Here is a 12,790-nt window from a genome sequence, read left to right on the forward strand (position 1 = left end):
AATTTTGGTCGAGCGAGCTATTGAAATGCGATGTTGTACAACTTCACGTCACGTAGCTGCTTTGCCCTCTCCCCATTTTACACTCTCATTGAGAGTGAGAGCGTTCGGGTTTTCCCGAAGTTCTCTGGGGTTCCATGACTAGGCTAGCGTTTGCAATCAAAAAATCATGAGTTTGTCCTATCTATGTGTTCTATGGTTAGTGGTGCTACAAACAGAAGAAAAGGCAAAATACCTGGGAGTAGTCCTAGACAAACGCCTTACTTTTAAAGATCACATCACATATATAATGCCATAATAGCTCCTACTTGGAGATATGGAGTCCAAATCTGGGGCAGATTCCAATAGAAAAAAGGTGCTGTAAGATTCCAATTATTTAAAGTCTGTTAAATACTCATGTATATACCGAAACCGGTATTGTAGTATCGATTGTTAGTAATAAGTATCGACTGTTAGTAATAAGTATCGATTGTTAGTGATAAGTATCGATTGTGAGTAATAAGTATCGATGGTTAGCGATAAGTCCTCGATAGGTTGAGAGACGGCCTCTCTCTTCTCTTCCGGCGATGCAACGAGCAAGTTGCATCTGCGCAAAACCCAAAGATTGAATCCGACCAATACAAACTAATCTTTATCATTTTTACTTAATAAATAGGTGTTTACAGTGCAAACTTTTCAAAACAAAGCTCTGCGGCAGATGACAGGGTGCCCATGGTTTATCCGAGGCGCATCACTACACCATGATCTTGACGTGGAAACGGTAGAAGACCAAATAAATCGCCACACCAGCAGGTATAATGACAGGCTGCAGACACATGCTAACCGGCTGGCGAGACCCCTTGCGAGCCAAAAGACCATCCACAGGCTGAAGAGAAGGCAATATCTTACAATGATACGCAAAGTTGCTGACTGATTTGTATAACTAAATAAAACATACCACTAAAAATATAGATTTATGTATATAAATAAGATTAAAATTTCCACTGTTAGTAGTAACTGTTTGGCGTATTACATTATGTTAAGTTAAAAGCTTCGTTAAGATCATTTGTGAATCGATTCCTTGCTAAAATACACAAAAAAATAAAAAACTAACAGAATGTAGCCTAACATTGTAAAATTTGGGAAAAGTAGGAACTGCGATTTCGAGATTTGTTTTTGGTTGTGTTCAGAATCCGATTACGTTCTCTTGGGTTTTTTTGTAGCGCCCCCTAGGCTCCTCTAAAGTTGGGATCAGGGAAATTTAGGGGTAATCAAGGTGAAGAGAGGGGTCCAAAGAGGACTAAGGGATTAGAAATCCCTTTTTGGAAATTTAGTCAAGTATGTCGGCCCCCATGGGAATGACTTTTCTTTTTCAAGTCACTTTCGAGTAGTGCGGACACAAAAATTCAAAAATTAAAGTTAAAGTGAAAACTCATTTTTTTTGTGGGAAAAGTCTTAAATTAAAATTGTGAATTCGAAGCGAACAGTTTTTAGTGAGTGATAGTGTTTTTGGTGAAAGAGGACGTTGCAAATTGTGCAAGACTGCGACACCAATGTCCAAATGCTGTAAATGTAAAGTCAACCTTTGTTGTAATAACAACAAAAACTGTTTTTTGACTTTTCATACCTAATTATTTGAAATCAATAAAAATCATTTAAAGTTGTTGAAAAAAAAATTTCTTTGTTTTTTATACCACCATGGCCCAATGTTGCTCACAAGCAACTTTCCGTAGCCCCCAAACCCGTGGGCGTGGCGACTTAAAATTTTGTCCTAAATTCTTCTAAAATTGATATAAAAAGATTGAGAGTAAAAAAAAAATTTTCATTCCACAGGAAAAAAGTTGGGGTCGAAAAGGTTAAGAAAGTAAATGTAAGTACGGCGCTATATCAATGCGCAAATTAGTATGAGAAAAAATGAAGCGATATTTAGGAACAATTTTCGTCTTTTAGGCATATGGGCAGTCTGGTGAATTAGATTGCCGAGAGAAAGCAATATATACTTTTAATCCGGTGCCAAATGAAATGGTAAATACCAGAGAAGAGCGCCTTTGAATGTGTGTATTAAGAAAATTTTTTTTATATAGAATTGGCACCTAGTTCCCAGACTAGATTTATGGGTCTAAGCCGGTCAGCCGACTAAAGAGAGCCGTATGAGAGACAAGCCCATCAAAACGGACCGAAGCCCACTGGAGACATTTGGCCAGAAAAGTTCTGAGGAGACGGGCATGAAAGAGTAAAAAAAAAAGAGTATATGATTCTCAAGGCTAGAGGAGAGGCTCCCCCGCCCTTACCTTGCTTGATAAGTAAAAGCTTTTCTTAAAACTAGCCAGCGAAGCTTTTATATGTGTAGCCGCTTGGCTCGCGCTCCGTTTTGGTTGTTTTATTTGCTGGTGATCAAAAAAAAAATTGTTGGGGCTAAGAAGTACACGAGATTCGTAGATTCGGAGCAGGAAGATGTTCAACCATCAACTAGCCGAGGAAGAGGAAGGCTGGATAAAGATATAGAAGATTGTTCAACGTTTACAAGGAAACGAAAGCTTCTGGGTGCTACTGAAAGCATTACAAGGAAGCGTCTTTCAGAAGCACTTTCTTCAAAGTACAAAGAAACAAGAGAGGGCAAAAGTGAGCATTACGAAAGCTGTGAAGATCGCCAGTCCTATTCGACTAAATAGGATTAAGGAAAGTACCCCCACCAAACTTAGTTGCCACTAAGTAAACTAAGGAAGAGGCGTTTTCCTTATTTATGGACCTGGGATTGACGAAGGAGAAGTACGAAATTTGAAGGAGTTCCTTAAAAAGTTCTTACGTCGACGTTATTCCCGGATACAAAAAAAATTGGATTTGCCAAAAAGGAAGCAGTAACGGCAAATAAAATTATAACAGAGGTATCTGTTTAAGTAAAACTCCAGGATTTAATGGATCATACTGCGAGGCGTCTTTTTGAAAGTATGCCTGATAGAGAGGTGGAGGTTCTTCCGGAAGATTTGACTTTACTCAACAAATCGGCATATTGAAAGACAATAATCTAATTTTAAAAAAATATACATATGTAGGGGAGAGTGGGGCTAATCGGCGCATGGGGCAATCCGGCGCAGTCAAATTATCTTGAAATATAATAGCACGATCCAAAAAGTGATAAGTGTCCTAAGATCGCATTTTGGTAGGCTATATTTGGATCATAAACTTAGACGTATCCAATTCGTAGTATCCGAAATTTTTGGGATTATGTAATTTTTAACCTCAAAAATCAATTTTTTTGGTTTTAAAAACATTGAATAAATTTTTAATTTTGATAGATGTTAACTAAAATAGGTTCCGACATGTATTAACTTATGCTGTGCACTTCGTTTTTTTTTTTAAATTCACACGTTTTTAAAATATTAAGTTTAAAATGCTAAAACTAAGGGTGGGGCAAAGTGGCGCACCAGTAGAAATTTAAAAATGACGTTTTAAAATCATAGCTATATTTGAATAAAAGTCCGATATATAAACTAATTATTGATAAAAACAGTACATTTGCCAGAATCAGACGGATCAGAATACTATATCATATAGCTAATGGTAGCTAATGGACAAACGATGAAATGAACAATTATAATTAAAAGTCTAAACCAATCAACATTTTTGGTGAAAAAAAAGTTTTTTTATAAAACAAGTTTTTTCATATTAAGCTATATTTAGTTTTTTTTTTTTAAATCGCTTTTTTTTATATAAAAAACTTGTAAAACAACGATGCGCCACATTGCCCCGCTATTTTTGACAACGCCAATTTGGGGTATGTACGAAAAAACCGCTATAGCTTTGTAACGGTAAATTATATCGAATCGTATCTTTGAACAATAGTTCGACAATGAATTAACCTTCCATTTAAGTGCTCATATGAGAGGATACGAGCATCCGATCAGGATATATGAAGGGTTAAAAAAAAATGCGCCGATTAGCCCCACTCTCCCCTATATCAATTTTTCAAATACTCCAAACATTTACCAAATTAGAGCTTTATGAATTTAAGGTTTATTGGAATACTTTGCTGGCATTTTTTGCCTCGCTTGAACAAACGGTTATATTTTAAGAATAAAATATCAAAAGAAACAAAAAAAAAATTCAGCCCACTCATTTCGCGGTTACATTTACCGTTGCATGAGCGCGGAGGACTCTCTTGCTGTGTAACAGAGAGAGAGAGAGAGTGGAAAGAGTGATCGGAAGACAGTAGAGCAGTGCTGTCGTCTTAGCTTATTCAAAGCTAAATTTAGCCTATTTCAAAAGTAATAACCATGCAAATTTGTGGCTTGAAATCTTACTTATTTGAATTGGTTTTTGGGATTTTAAACTTTATTTTTGTTAATAATCTGGAGAATTGTCGGCGTAATAGGTATTCCATATTTCTATTTTCAATCAGTTTCGGACAAACCCTTAATTTTGTTAATTGAGCGCAAATTTAACCAGTTAATTGTTGGATATCTTTTTTTCGAAGTTCGATCTTATTCTTGCTTTAATTTTTTTTTAATCTAGTTTGTTTTGGCGCAAAAATTATTTCACATTACTTACCATTTATAACTTTGTATTTTATAAGGAAAGCTCATACAAAAATGAATTTTTAAATGTTAGGAACATAAATCGTGCGTATCTTTTTTCAAAAATATGTTTTTTCAGTTCTAAAATTTAGCTTTTGTTTTCTGTGAGCAAGCATCGCTGTTGCTCACTGGCCAGACACACGCATATTCGCGCATTCTGGCAGCAGCCAATTACCGATGCTCTTCTCTCTCCACAAGCTGTTGCTTTGAGAGCTTCAGTAACGGTACATGCTTCACCCGAAGTTTCGATTGGCCATAAAGAGCCATAAAGAGAACGTAGGCCTTTGCCGGCCATCTTATGTTGATTAACTCAATGTGGAGGAAATATTAGATATTTGGTTAGAAAATGTACATACATACATATGTACATATGTATTTTTGGGTTTTTAAAATGGATTTACATATGTATGTATGTACATAAATAAATGTACACTTACAAATAACCTTAGTTAAAATGTTTAGGTACTCACCTTTTGCAATTTAGAAACCAAAAATATTCACATTACACTTTTTCAAATTCATTTCTACGAATCTATGACTAAATTATCACAAACTTGCAGTGACAATGTGGAAAACTTTAATTAAATTAAAATCACTACAATTAAACTAAACGCCGAAATATTTTTATGCAAAGTTCAAAGAAATTACGTTAATAAACGGTAAATTTCAAATCGATAGAGCTCAGAGAACAATCGATATTTCCATATATCGATGAAAATTTATGTATATCGATTAATTTTCAGCTGCCGCAAAAACAAAATGTTAGCAAATTTTCTAAAACGTTCCTTAGGCCGGCAGATCAATACAAATTGTCTGAGTGTCTACCGCTTAGCCAGCAGCAGCAGCAGCTCCAAGGAAATAAAAGATGCCCTGGACATTGAAGCCAATCTCTTTGAGAATTCATCAATACAACATGAGCCGGTTAACACGCGGGAGACTTTACGCAAGCACAATGCGGGAAAATCGAGAGCGAGTCGAGGAGGAGATGGAGGAAAAGCGCCGATGAAAACTGTTCCTACTGCAGGTGTTCCGCGTGTTCCCCAGCCAAGTCAACGTATTGCGCCCCAAATCACCCCATCGACAGTTATTCGAGACAAGGATCTGGATTTGGAGTTTGTCCGTCTTAATTTGCAAGATCCCTTGCTTAGCACTCTGATGATTACAGTACGATCCCGCAAGCGGCGAGACAAGAACCGTCAGATTATCATTGAGGGCAGACGATTAATACGTGAAGCTCTCTCATGTGGCCTCAAAATGCAGACCCTGATCTTTAGTCAGAAGGAGCAGCTCGCTTTGCTCAGAGAGGAAGTGGCCTTGGCGCAACAGAAGACTCAGACAAAGATCTACAAAGTGCCCCAGCATGATCTGAAAACATGGTCCACATTGGTCACGCCACCTGGTGTAATGGGCATATTTGAGCGTCCCTCCTCCAGAGGATTGGAAACTGCCAAGACTACCCCCACATCGTCGTCTCTACCCATCACTGTGGTCTGTGACAATATCAGAGAACCCAATAATTTGGGCAGCATCATCAGAACCTGTGCCGCCCTCCCCTGCCATCAGGTTGTAGTTATTCATGGCTCCTGTGATCCCTGGGAATCGAAGGCTTTGCGTGGCGGTTGCGGTGGACAATTCCGTTTGCCCATACGCGATGACATTGCCTGGGATGATTTGGCTCTGACAATTCCGCCAGAAACAGCAGACAATTGTCATGTCTATATAGCAGAAAATAATCTGGAAAAGCTGGCCGAGCATACAGCAATTGAGTATGCTGATATGCCAGCTGCTCCAAATGGCCATCAAATCCTGATCATAGGCGGTGAGAGTCACGGTGTCAGCTCAGAGGCTTACAGGTAAGCAAGACTCTCTGAATGATGTAATGAAACTACTTCCCCATCTCCCTTTTTTTTTTGCAGTTTCATGAATCTGGTGGGTCAGAACAAGGGTAAATGTGTTTACATACCACTAGCCGAGGGAACGGATAGCCTTAATGTGGCCTCGGCCTTGACCCTATTGCTCTTTGAACTACGCAGGAAACTAAAACAAACATAAGTTACGAGAGTGTAGTTGCCTAATGATTAATCAAAAATAAAAATAACCTCCTTGTTGACTTACATTAATTGTGCACTTTTCCGGAAGTAATGAACTTTAAAAACGTTTATTGATTTGCCTTGGTATAAAACCTATCCCGTTATCCACATTTTCAATATCTTACTTCTTTTACTTTCAATACATTTCATAAGATTCCATTTGAAAAACCCAAAGATTAAATGCATTTTCCTAGGATGTTGTTTGGATTGTTTTTCTAAATGAAAGTTAGCACACGCGTTTCTCCGCAATACGCCGACTCCTTCAGAGCAAGTGGAAGCATGCCCTGCATCCCGACCAGTGCGACATACTCTTAAAAGACATTGATCCGCCCTCTAGAGGTATATTTAAGGCCCCAATTTCCGGAGTCTTAGTCTGGCCTCGAAACCAGAAGTACAATCAAGTGATTAATAAACGAATTATAACGTTAAATCGAAACTTCTGTGTTATTGGTTTCATGGTAAACTAGAGTTAAAGAGTCTTGTGTGCCATCTTCCATGTGTATCCGAAGGATCATGGCGCACGAGCAGGGACCAGACTCGTAACTTGGATAATCCTTGCCAACATTTGGGAATTATATAAGATCTTATATCTTTATATAGATTTTACAATGAAAAGAAACAAAAAGACATTTCGAATAGAACGCGTTAAATTCCAAATGATTCTGTACATTTTGTATCCAAATCCTGTTTCATTCTATTCCAGGACTATTTATAACTAGTTATTTTCAAAAATCGCTAAAGAATTTAATTTTGGAAAGATACTGAAAAGCCTAGAAATCACTAGCTAAATTAGAAATGTGTAAAAGTTGGTAACAAGTTTATCTAAAATTTCAGTTTTCTATTCAATGTTTGTTAAGATAGTAACAGTAAAGATAGTAGTAAGGATAGTTGATTATAGGAATAACTAACTCTGTTTAAGCTACTTCAAGATAACAGCTCATAAAAAGGTCAAACTTATAAGCGTTTCCGTTTTGATAGTTTTCGATATATTCAATGTGAGTAATCTTATCTTGACTTGGCCGATATAGAAAACGATGTGGACAATTTAGCCCGTTAATGACTAAAGTTTACAAAAAAGTGAATATAAAAAGACTTTTGCAATCATCTTTGTCCTGCGCGTCATTGGCATTATATAAATTTATTGCTAAATTGTTTAAAACACAAAAATGAGAGTTTATGTGGATTGAAGGGTGGATGGGGATACGACGGTGTGGGGGTGGGGCTTAGCTCAAGTATATTCAACCGTTGGCTTCAATCTCCTTGTATACTTCTCGCTTATATTCATCCAGGCCACCTTCAATGGCTCGAACAGTGCGATTACCGCATACCCACAGCTCTTTGCAGACAACTTTGATGAGTCTCTCGTCGTGGGATACCAAAATAACGCCGCCCTATATATATACAAAATGAATTTGATTATAAGGCAATACAATCTTTGGAGAAATCTCACCTTAAATGCATTAATAGCTTTCCCCAAGGCATCGATGGTCTCAATATCTAAATGATTTGTCGGTTCATCAAGCACCAGGAAATTGGGTTCCGCTACAGTCAAGATAAAGGATATGAATGGAATGAATTGACGAGACAACTTATGATGATCACTTACCCATACACATTTTAGCTAAGGCCACACGTGATTTCTGTCCACCAGATAAACTGGCAATGCTCTGCAATGCCAATGGTCCCGAGATACCAAAACTGCCCAATTGTCGTCGATACTCCTCGTCGGGCCGTCCCGGAAAGAGTTCAGCCAGTACACCAACACAAGTCACATTCATATTAAGATGATCGACATGATGTTGAGCAAAATAGCCGATCCTCAGGCCGCGATGCAATACAATATTACCATAAATTGTGCTCAATTGTCCAACGATAATTTTCAATAGCGTTGATTTACCCGCTCCATTTTCACCGACAATACAAATACGTGAGTCCGAGGTAGCCGATAGATTGACACCCTTAAATATGGGCAATGGATCTGTTGGTTGATAACGGAATGATACCTCCGATATAGCCAAAACGGGTGGATTCAATGGTTCAACTTCGGGAAATTTAAGTGTAACCACAGTCTCCTTTTCCACAGGCTTTAGTTCGGGCCTGCAACAGAATTTTAGTATATTGATTAAATATATCATAGATGGAATTTCAAATCTTTTACTTACAGTTTCTCTAGCATTTTAATTTTCGATTGCACAGATGAGGCACGATTTGCATTATAACGAAAACGATCAATAAATTCTTGAACATGAGCACGATGTGCCATTTGTGCCTCGTATTCACGGCGTTGACTTTTCAGTTTCTCTGTCTTGGTCTTTTCAAATTGGTCATAGTTGCCCCTAAAATAATATAAAGAATAAATATTTAATTAGTTAGTGGTAGAAAATCTTTAAAAGGGAATTGTGTTTGGTATTAATGATTATAAATATTGGTCAAAGTTAATAATTGTTCAATTTGTTCTTTTTCTCTTTCAAATTATTGTTGTCTCGCTCATTTTGATTGACATCAATCAAAGGTCTTGATTTTGGAAAGGAATGGAATATAATTTAGCTATCAAACTCTTCTTTTAAAACTAATTCGTGGAGGGGTCAAAGTTCCCTCTATTTCCCCGGGTTATTGAGTTGATTTGAAGCTTACTTTTAATTTCGGCTAGGAAGACGTTTCTTAGATAGTTTCTTAGTTAGACTTTCTAATCTATTGTTGATTAATTGTCTCTCTAAACTCACTTGTATGCCTCAAGCTCTTGGCCATGCAAATGTATTATATCGGTGGGCACTGTATCTAGGAAATTGCGATCGTGAGACACCACCAGAATTGTGGTGGGCCAACTCTGCAGATAAGTCTCCAGCCAAATGATAGCTTTGATGTCCAACATGTTGGTCGGCTCGTCGAGTAACAATAGATCGGGCTTGGAGAACAAGGCGCGAGCCAAAGCCAAACGCATACGCCAGCCACCGGAGAATGATTTCGTTGGCCTCAATTGCATGTCGGCATCGAAGCCCAGACCCTTCAATATCACAGATGCACGAGCCACCGCCTTATCAGCCTCAATATTCTGCAGGGCCGCATATGTCTCGCTCAATTCATTTGAGAGCGATGCATCCTGCACTTGGCCACTGTTCAAGGCGGCCAAGATCTCCTTTTCGCGTGTCAAGAGACGCGTTCGTTCCGTATCACATTCAAGGACACTGTCCACAGCGGATGTGTCATCGCCGACAACCTCCTGCTCCACATGCAGGACCGAAATATGTGAGGGTATCTGCAGCTGTCGCTCGGCAATCATGCGCAACAATGTGGTCTTGCCCAGGCCATTGCGTCCAACCAGACCATAGCGACGACCAAAGGATAACAGCAAATTGGCATTCTGCAGTAGAACTCTGCCAAAAAGTAAAATAGGATCAGTCAAATCTACAATCTCAATCTTCTCTGTCTGTCTATACTTACTTCTCACCAAAGGCCAAATCGAAATTTTCAATTTTTATGTCCATGGAACGATTGAGACCCTTCTGATCCATTTTTGTATTCTTCTTGTTTGTGACCTGAGATGCAGTTGCCGTTTGCAGTTTCACTGCCACCGGAACAACCCCATATTTGGTTACTTCCTGCCGTTTCTCCTGTTTCTGCTGCAGTTTGGCTTCGGCTTTCTCTAGCTTCTTCGAGTCCACCTTCTACTCGAGAGGATTGAAAAAAAAAAAAATGTATTGTGGCAAAAATTGTGGGGAAATTATCTGATTCACTTACATTAGCCCCATCCTTATTGACCACCCAAATGCTTTGCATATCCTTATCCATACGCTCCATGTTCTTGGCCATCTCTTCGATATTAACCGGAGCATTAAGCACTTTACGTTCCACGTTTTTCGAATCGTTCCTCATTATCTGGAGGAATTCCTCACAGATGCCTCTAATGCTATCCTCACTTCGTTCGCCATCGACCGACTGCAGGATATCGCCGACAGCATCGAATATATCGTCGCCAGTCTCGAATTCCTCATCGCCACCAGTTAACACGCCGCCAATGTAATCAAGTAACTCGGTGTCCATGGCCGGAAACTCCCGTTGTAAAATGTGCGTATATTTGCTATTCATTTTGGATTCTGATTGGGAATCGGAATCGATTTAATTTTAATCTTAAATTCGCACTCTCACTCTGTGTCACTCTCTCTCTCGCTCTCACTCTAACTCTGGTGGCTCTCTCTTTTTTCACTTAACTCCGTTTTTATGTGGAGTGTGGCAACCAAAAAAAAAATTTAACAAAAACTTTTTGTTAAATTAATTGACAGCATGCAGCCGAGCGCACAGTGTTGCCTTTGCTCACGCGTTTTAGACCATTGCTAACGCGTTTCGACCTTTGCTCACGCGTTTTGGCCATTGCTCGCGCGTTTCGTTGGCGTTATCGATAACGATACCGCTACCATGTGAATGACATTGTCCTGGTCACTCTTAAGCGCGGGAAAGCCAGTCAGCTGTAATATTTTCCATATAGAAGGCAAGGCAATCATTTTGACAATAAAATTTCCGCCAAAGAACAACGTTTGCAACAAGCAATAAAACAAAAGAAAAAAAAAGAAATAAACAACTTAAATAATAACGGAAAACAAACAAACAAATACGTCAGACTATTGGTGCAACGAATTCCACTTGCAATCAAACAATTTCGCAACAAAAGTAGAAAGCCCGCCGCAAATCGCGACGCTGCCGCTGCCGCCGCCGCTCTGTGTCATCTCAGCAGACGCATTCAAAGAAGTTTTGACATTTCGATCTCCTCTAAAGGTACAGTCGGTGCAGTAACAGCAGTGTCATGGCCAAGGTGCACATCACCAATGTGGTCGTGTTGGATAATCCCAGCAGCTTTTTTAATCCATTTCAATTCGAGTTGACTTTCGAGTGCATTGAGGAGCTGAAGGAGGATCTGGAATGGAAAATGATCTATGTGGGTTCGGCCGAATCGGAGGAGCATGATCAAGTGTTGGACACCATTTACGTTGGACCGGTGCCCGAGGGTCGTCACATATTCGTTTTCCAGGCCGATCCACCAGATGTGAGCAAAATCCCAGAACCGGATGCCGTCGGTGTGACAATCATACTGCTGACATGCTCATACCGTGGCCAGGAATTTGTTCGTGTTGGCTACTATGTGAACAATGACTATGCCGATCAGGAGCTGCGCGAAAATCCCCCGCCGAAGCCATTGTTTGACAAGCTAACGCGCAACATTTTGGCCAGTAAGCCTCGTGTGACCCGCTTCAAGATCAATTGGGATTACGGCAACACCAACGGCCACAACGAGGACAATCAAATGATGGACGACGATGGTCCATCCACATCGAATAAGCATGCTGGACAGGATTCAAATCTACCCGATGATGACAATAGCCTGGCAATGCCCATGGAGAATGGCATTAAGGCTCTGAATGAGAACTCCAATTCCCTGGCCATGGAATGTTGAGAGTGACCTCATCATCGACAGCGAACGAACTGTAAAAACTAATGGGGGATTCCCTGTGCCCTACTCATCCGCTAAGAACTCCCTACTCTATTCGCCTGAGCCGCCTCTCTCGCTCTAATTCGCCACCCGCTTTCCCCTTTCGCTCCTTACATCCCCCCACCACTATCCTCTTAATTAAGTAATGTAATTTAAATACAAACAAAACAAGCAAAGATAAAATATATTATAAATTAAATTTATGTCATTTTGTATTATGCGTTTTTTGCTTTTTTTTTTTTTTTTTTTTTTGTTTATTTAACACAACAACAACGAGAATTGTATAGGTTAAAAAGTCGTAAGATTAAAAACTAAAAATTTAAACTTTTAAGAAATAGATGTGATGATTTACATATGACTAGGGAATATGTGTCTATAGAGAAACTAAAACATACACTCCGCGTCATCAAATTAGATCACCTTCACTTGTCGACTGCTTGATAAGGTTGACTTTATACTTAATCCAGCTCCTAAGTAAGTATCCCATATCGAGACTATCACAAATCTACTAGCAGCGCCTCTGACGAGTATTCTAAATGATTCAAAAAGTATTCAAACAGCATATAAGTAATCAGTTTACAGAGATTTCTTATGAATAACCCATAATTCTGTTCATTTTCTATTCTTTTTATCGATCCTAGGTGTCCTGGTAATGAAATATGGATACT

At 39.1% G+C, this 12,790-nt stretch overlaps 3 protein-coding genes across 3 annotated transcripts; 2 read left to right on the plus strand and 1 right to left on the minus strand.

Moving 5' to 3' along the window:
• The first annotated feature begins 5,267 nt into the window (after positions 1-5,267).
• Positions 5,268-6,670, plus strand: LOC6645553 (rRNA methyltransferase 3, mitochondrial). The gene is made up of 2 exons (XM_002068196.3): positions 5,268-6,403; positions 6,467-6,670. Exons 1-2 carry the CDS (start codon positions 5,310-5,312, stop codon positions 6,600-6,602), a joined length of 1,230 nt encoding a protein of 409 aa, XP_002068232.1. The 5' UTR covers positions 5,268-5,309; the 3' UTR covers positions 6,603-6,670.
• A 1,071-nt stretch (positions 6,671-7,741) lies between these two features.
• On the minus strand, positions 7,742-10,962 carry LOC6645554 (ATP-binding cassette sub-family F member 3). The gene is made up of 7 exons (XM_002068197.4): positions 10,379-10,962; positions 10,082-10,305; positions 9,364-10,014; positions 8,803-8,976; positions 8,247-8,737; positions 8,091-8,182; positions 7,742-8,031 (listed from the first exon to the last, which is right to left on the minus strand). Exons 1-7 carry the CDS (start codon positions 10,724-10,726, stop codon positions 7,879-7,881), a joined length of 2,133 nt encoding a protein of 710 aa, XP_002068233.1. The 5' UTR covers positions 10,727-10,962; the 3' UTR covers positions 7,742-7,878.
• Positions 10,963-11,081: 119 nt separating this feature from the next.
• Positions 11,082-12,321, plus strand: LOC6645555 (histone chaperone asf1). The gene has a single exon (XM_002068198.4). The coding sequence runs from the start codon at positions 11,439-11,441 to the stop codon at positions 12,084-12,086; it is 648 nt and encodes a 215-aa protein (XP_002068234.1). The 5' UTR covers positions 11,082-11,438; the 3' UTR covers positions 12,087-12,321.
• The last annotated feature ends 469 nt before the right edge of the window (positions 12,322-12,790 follow it).

Source organism: Drosophila willistoni (assembly GCF_018902025.1).
Source record: "Drosophila willistoni isolate 14030-0811.24 chromosome XR unlocalized genomic scaffold, UCI_dwil_1.1 Seg143, whole genome shotgun sequence".
NCBI classification, from domain to species: domain Eukaryota; kingdom Metazoa; phylum Arthropoda; class Insecta; order Diptera; family Drosophilidae; genus Drosophila; species Drosophila willistoni.

Bases quoted from the DNA above. Each gene is read 5' to 3' on its own strand.
- LOC6645553 (XM_002068196.3), top strand. From the start codon at position 5,310: ATGTTAGCAAATTTTCTAAAACGTTCCTTAGGCCGGCAGATCAATACA. The intron at 6,404-6,466 runs GTAAGCAAGACT...TTTTTTTTGCAG, and splicing joins GTCAGCTCAGAGGCTTACAG to TTTCATGAATCTGGTGGGTC.
- LOC6645555 (XM_002068198.4), top strand. From the start codon at position 11,439: ATGGCCAAGGTGCACATCACCAATGTGGTCGTGTTGGATAATCCCAGC.
- LOC6645554 (XM_002068197.4), bottom strand. From the start codon at position 10,726: ATGAATAGCAAATATACGCACATTTTACAACGGGAGTTTCCGGCCATG. The intron at 10,015-10,081 runs GTAAGTATAGAC...ACTTTTTGGCAG, and splicing joins GATTTGGCCTTTGGTGAGAA to AGTTCTACTGCAGAATGCCA. The intron at 8,032-8,090 runs GTGAGATTTCTC...GTATATATATAG, and splicing joins AAGCTATTAATGCATTTAAG to GGCGGCGTTATTTTGGTATC.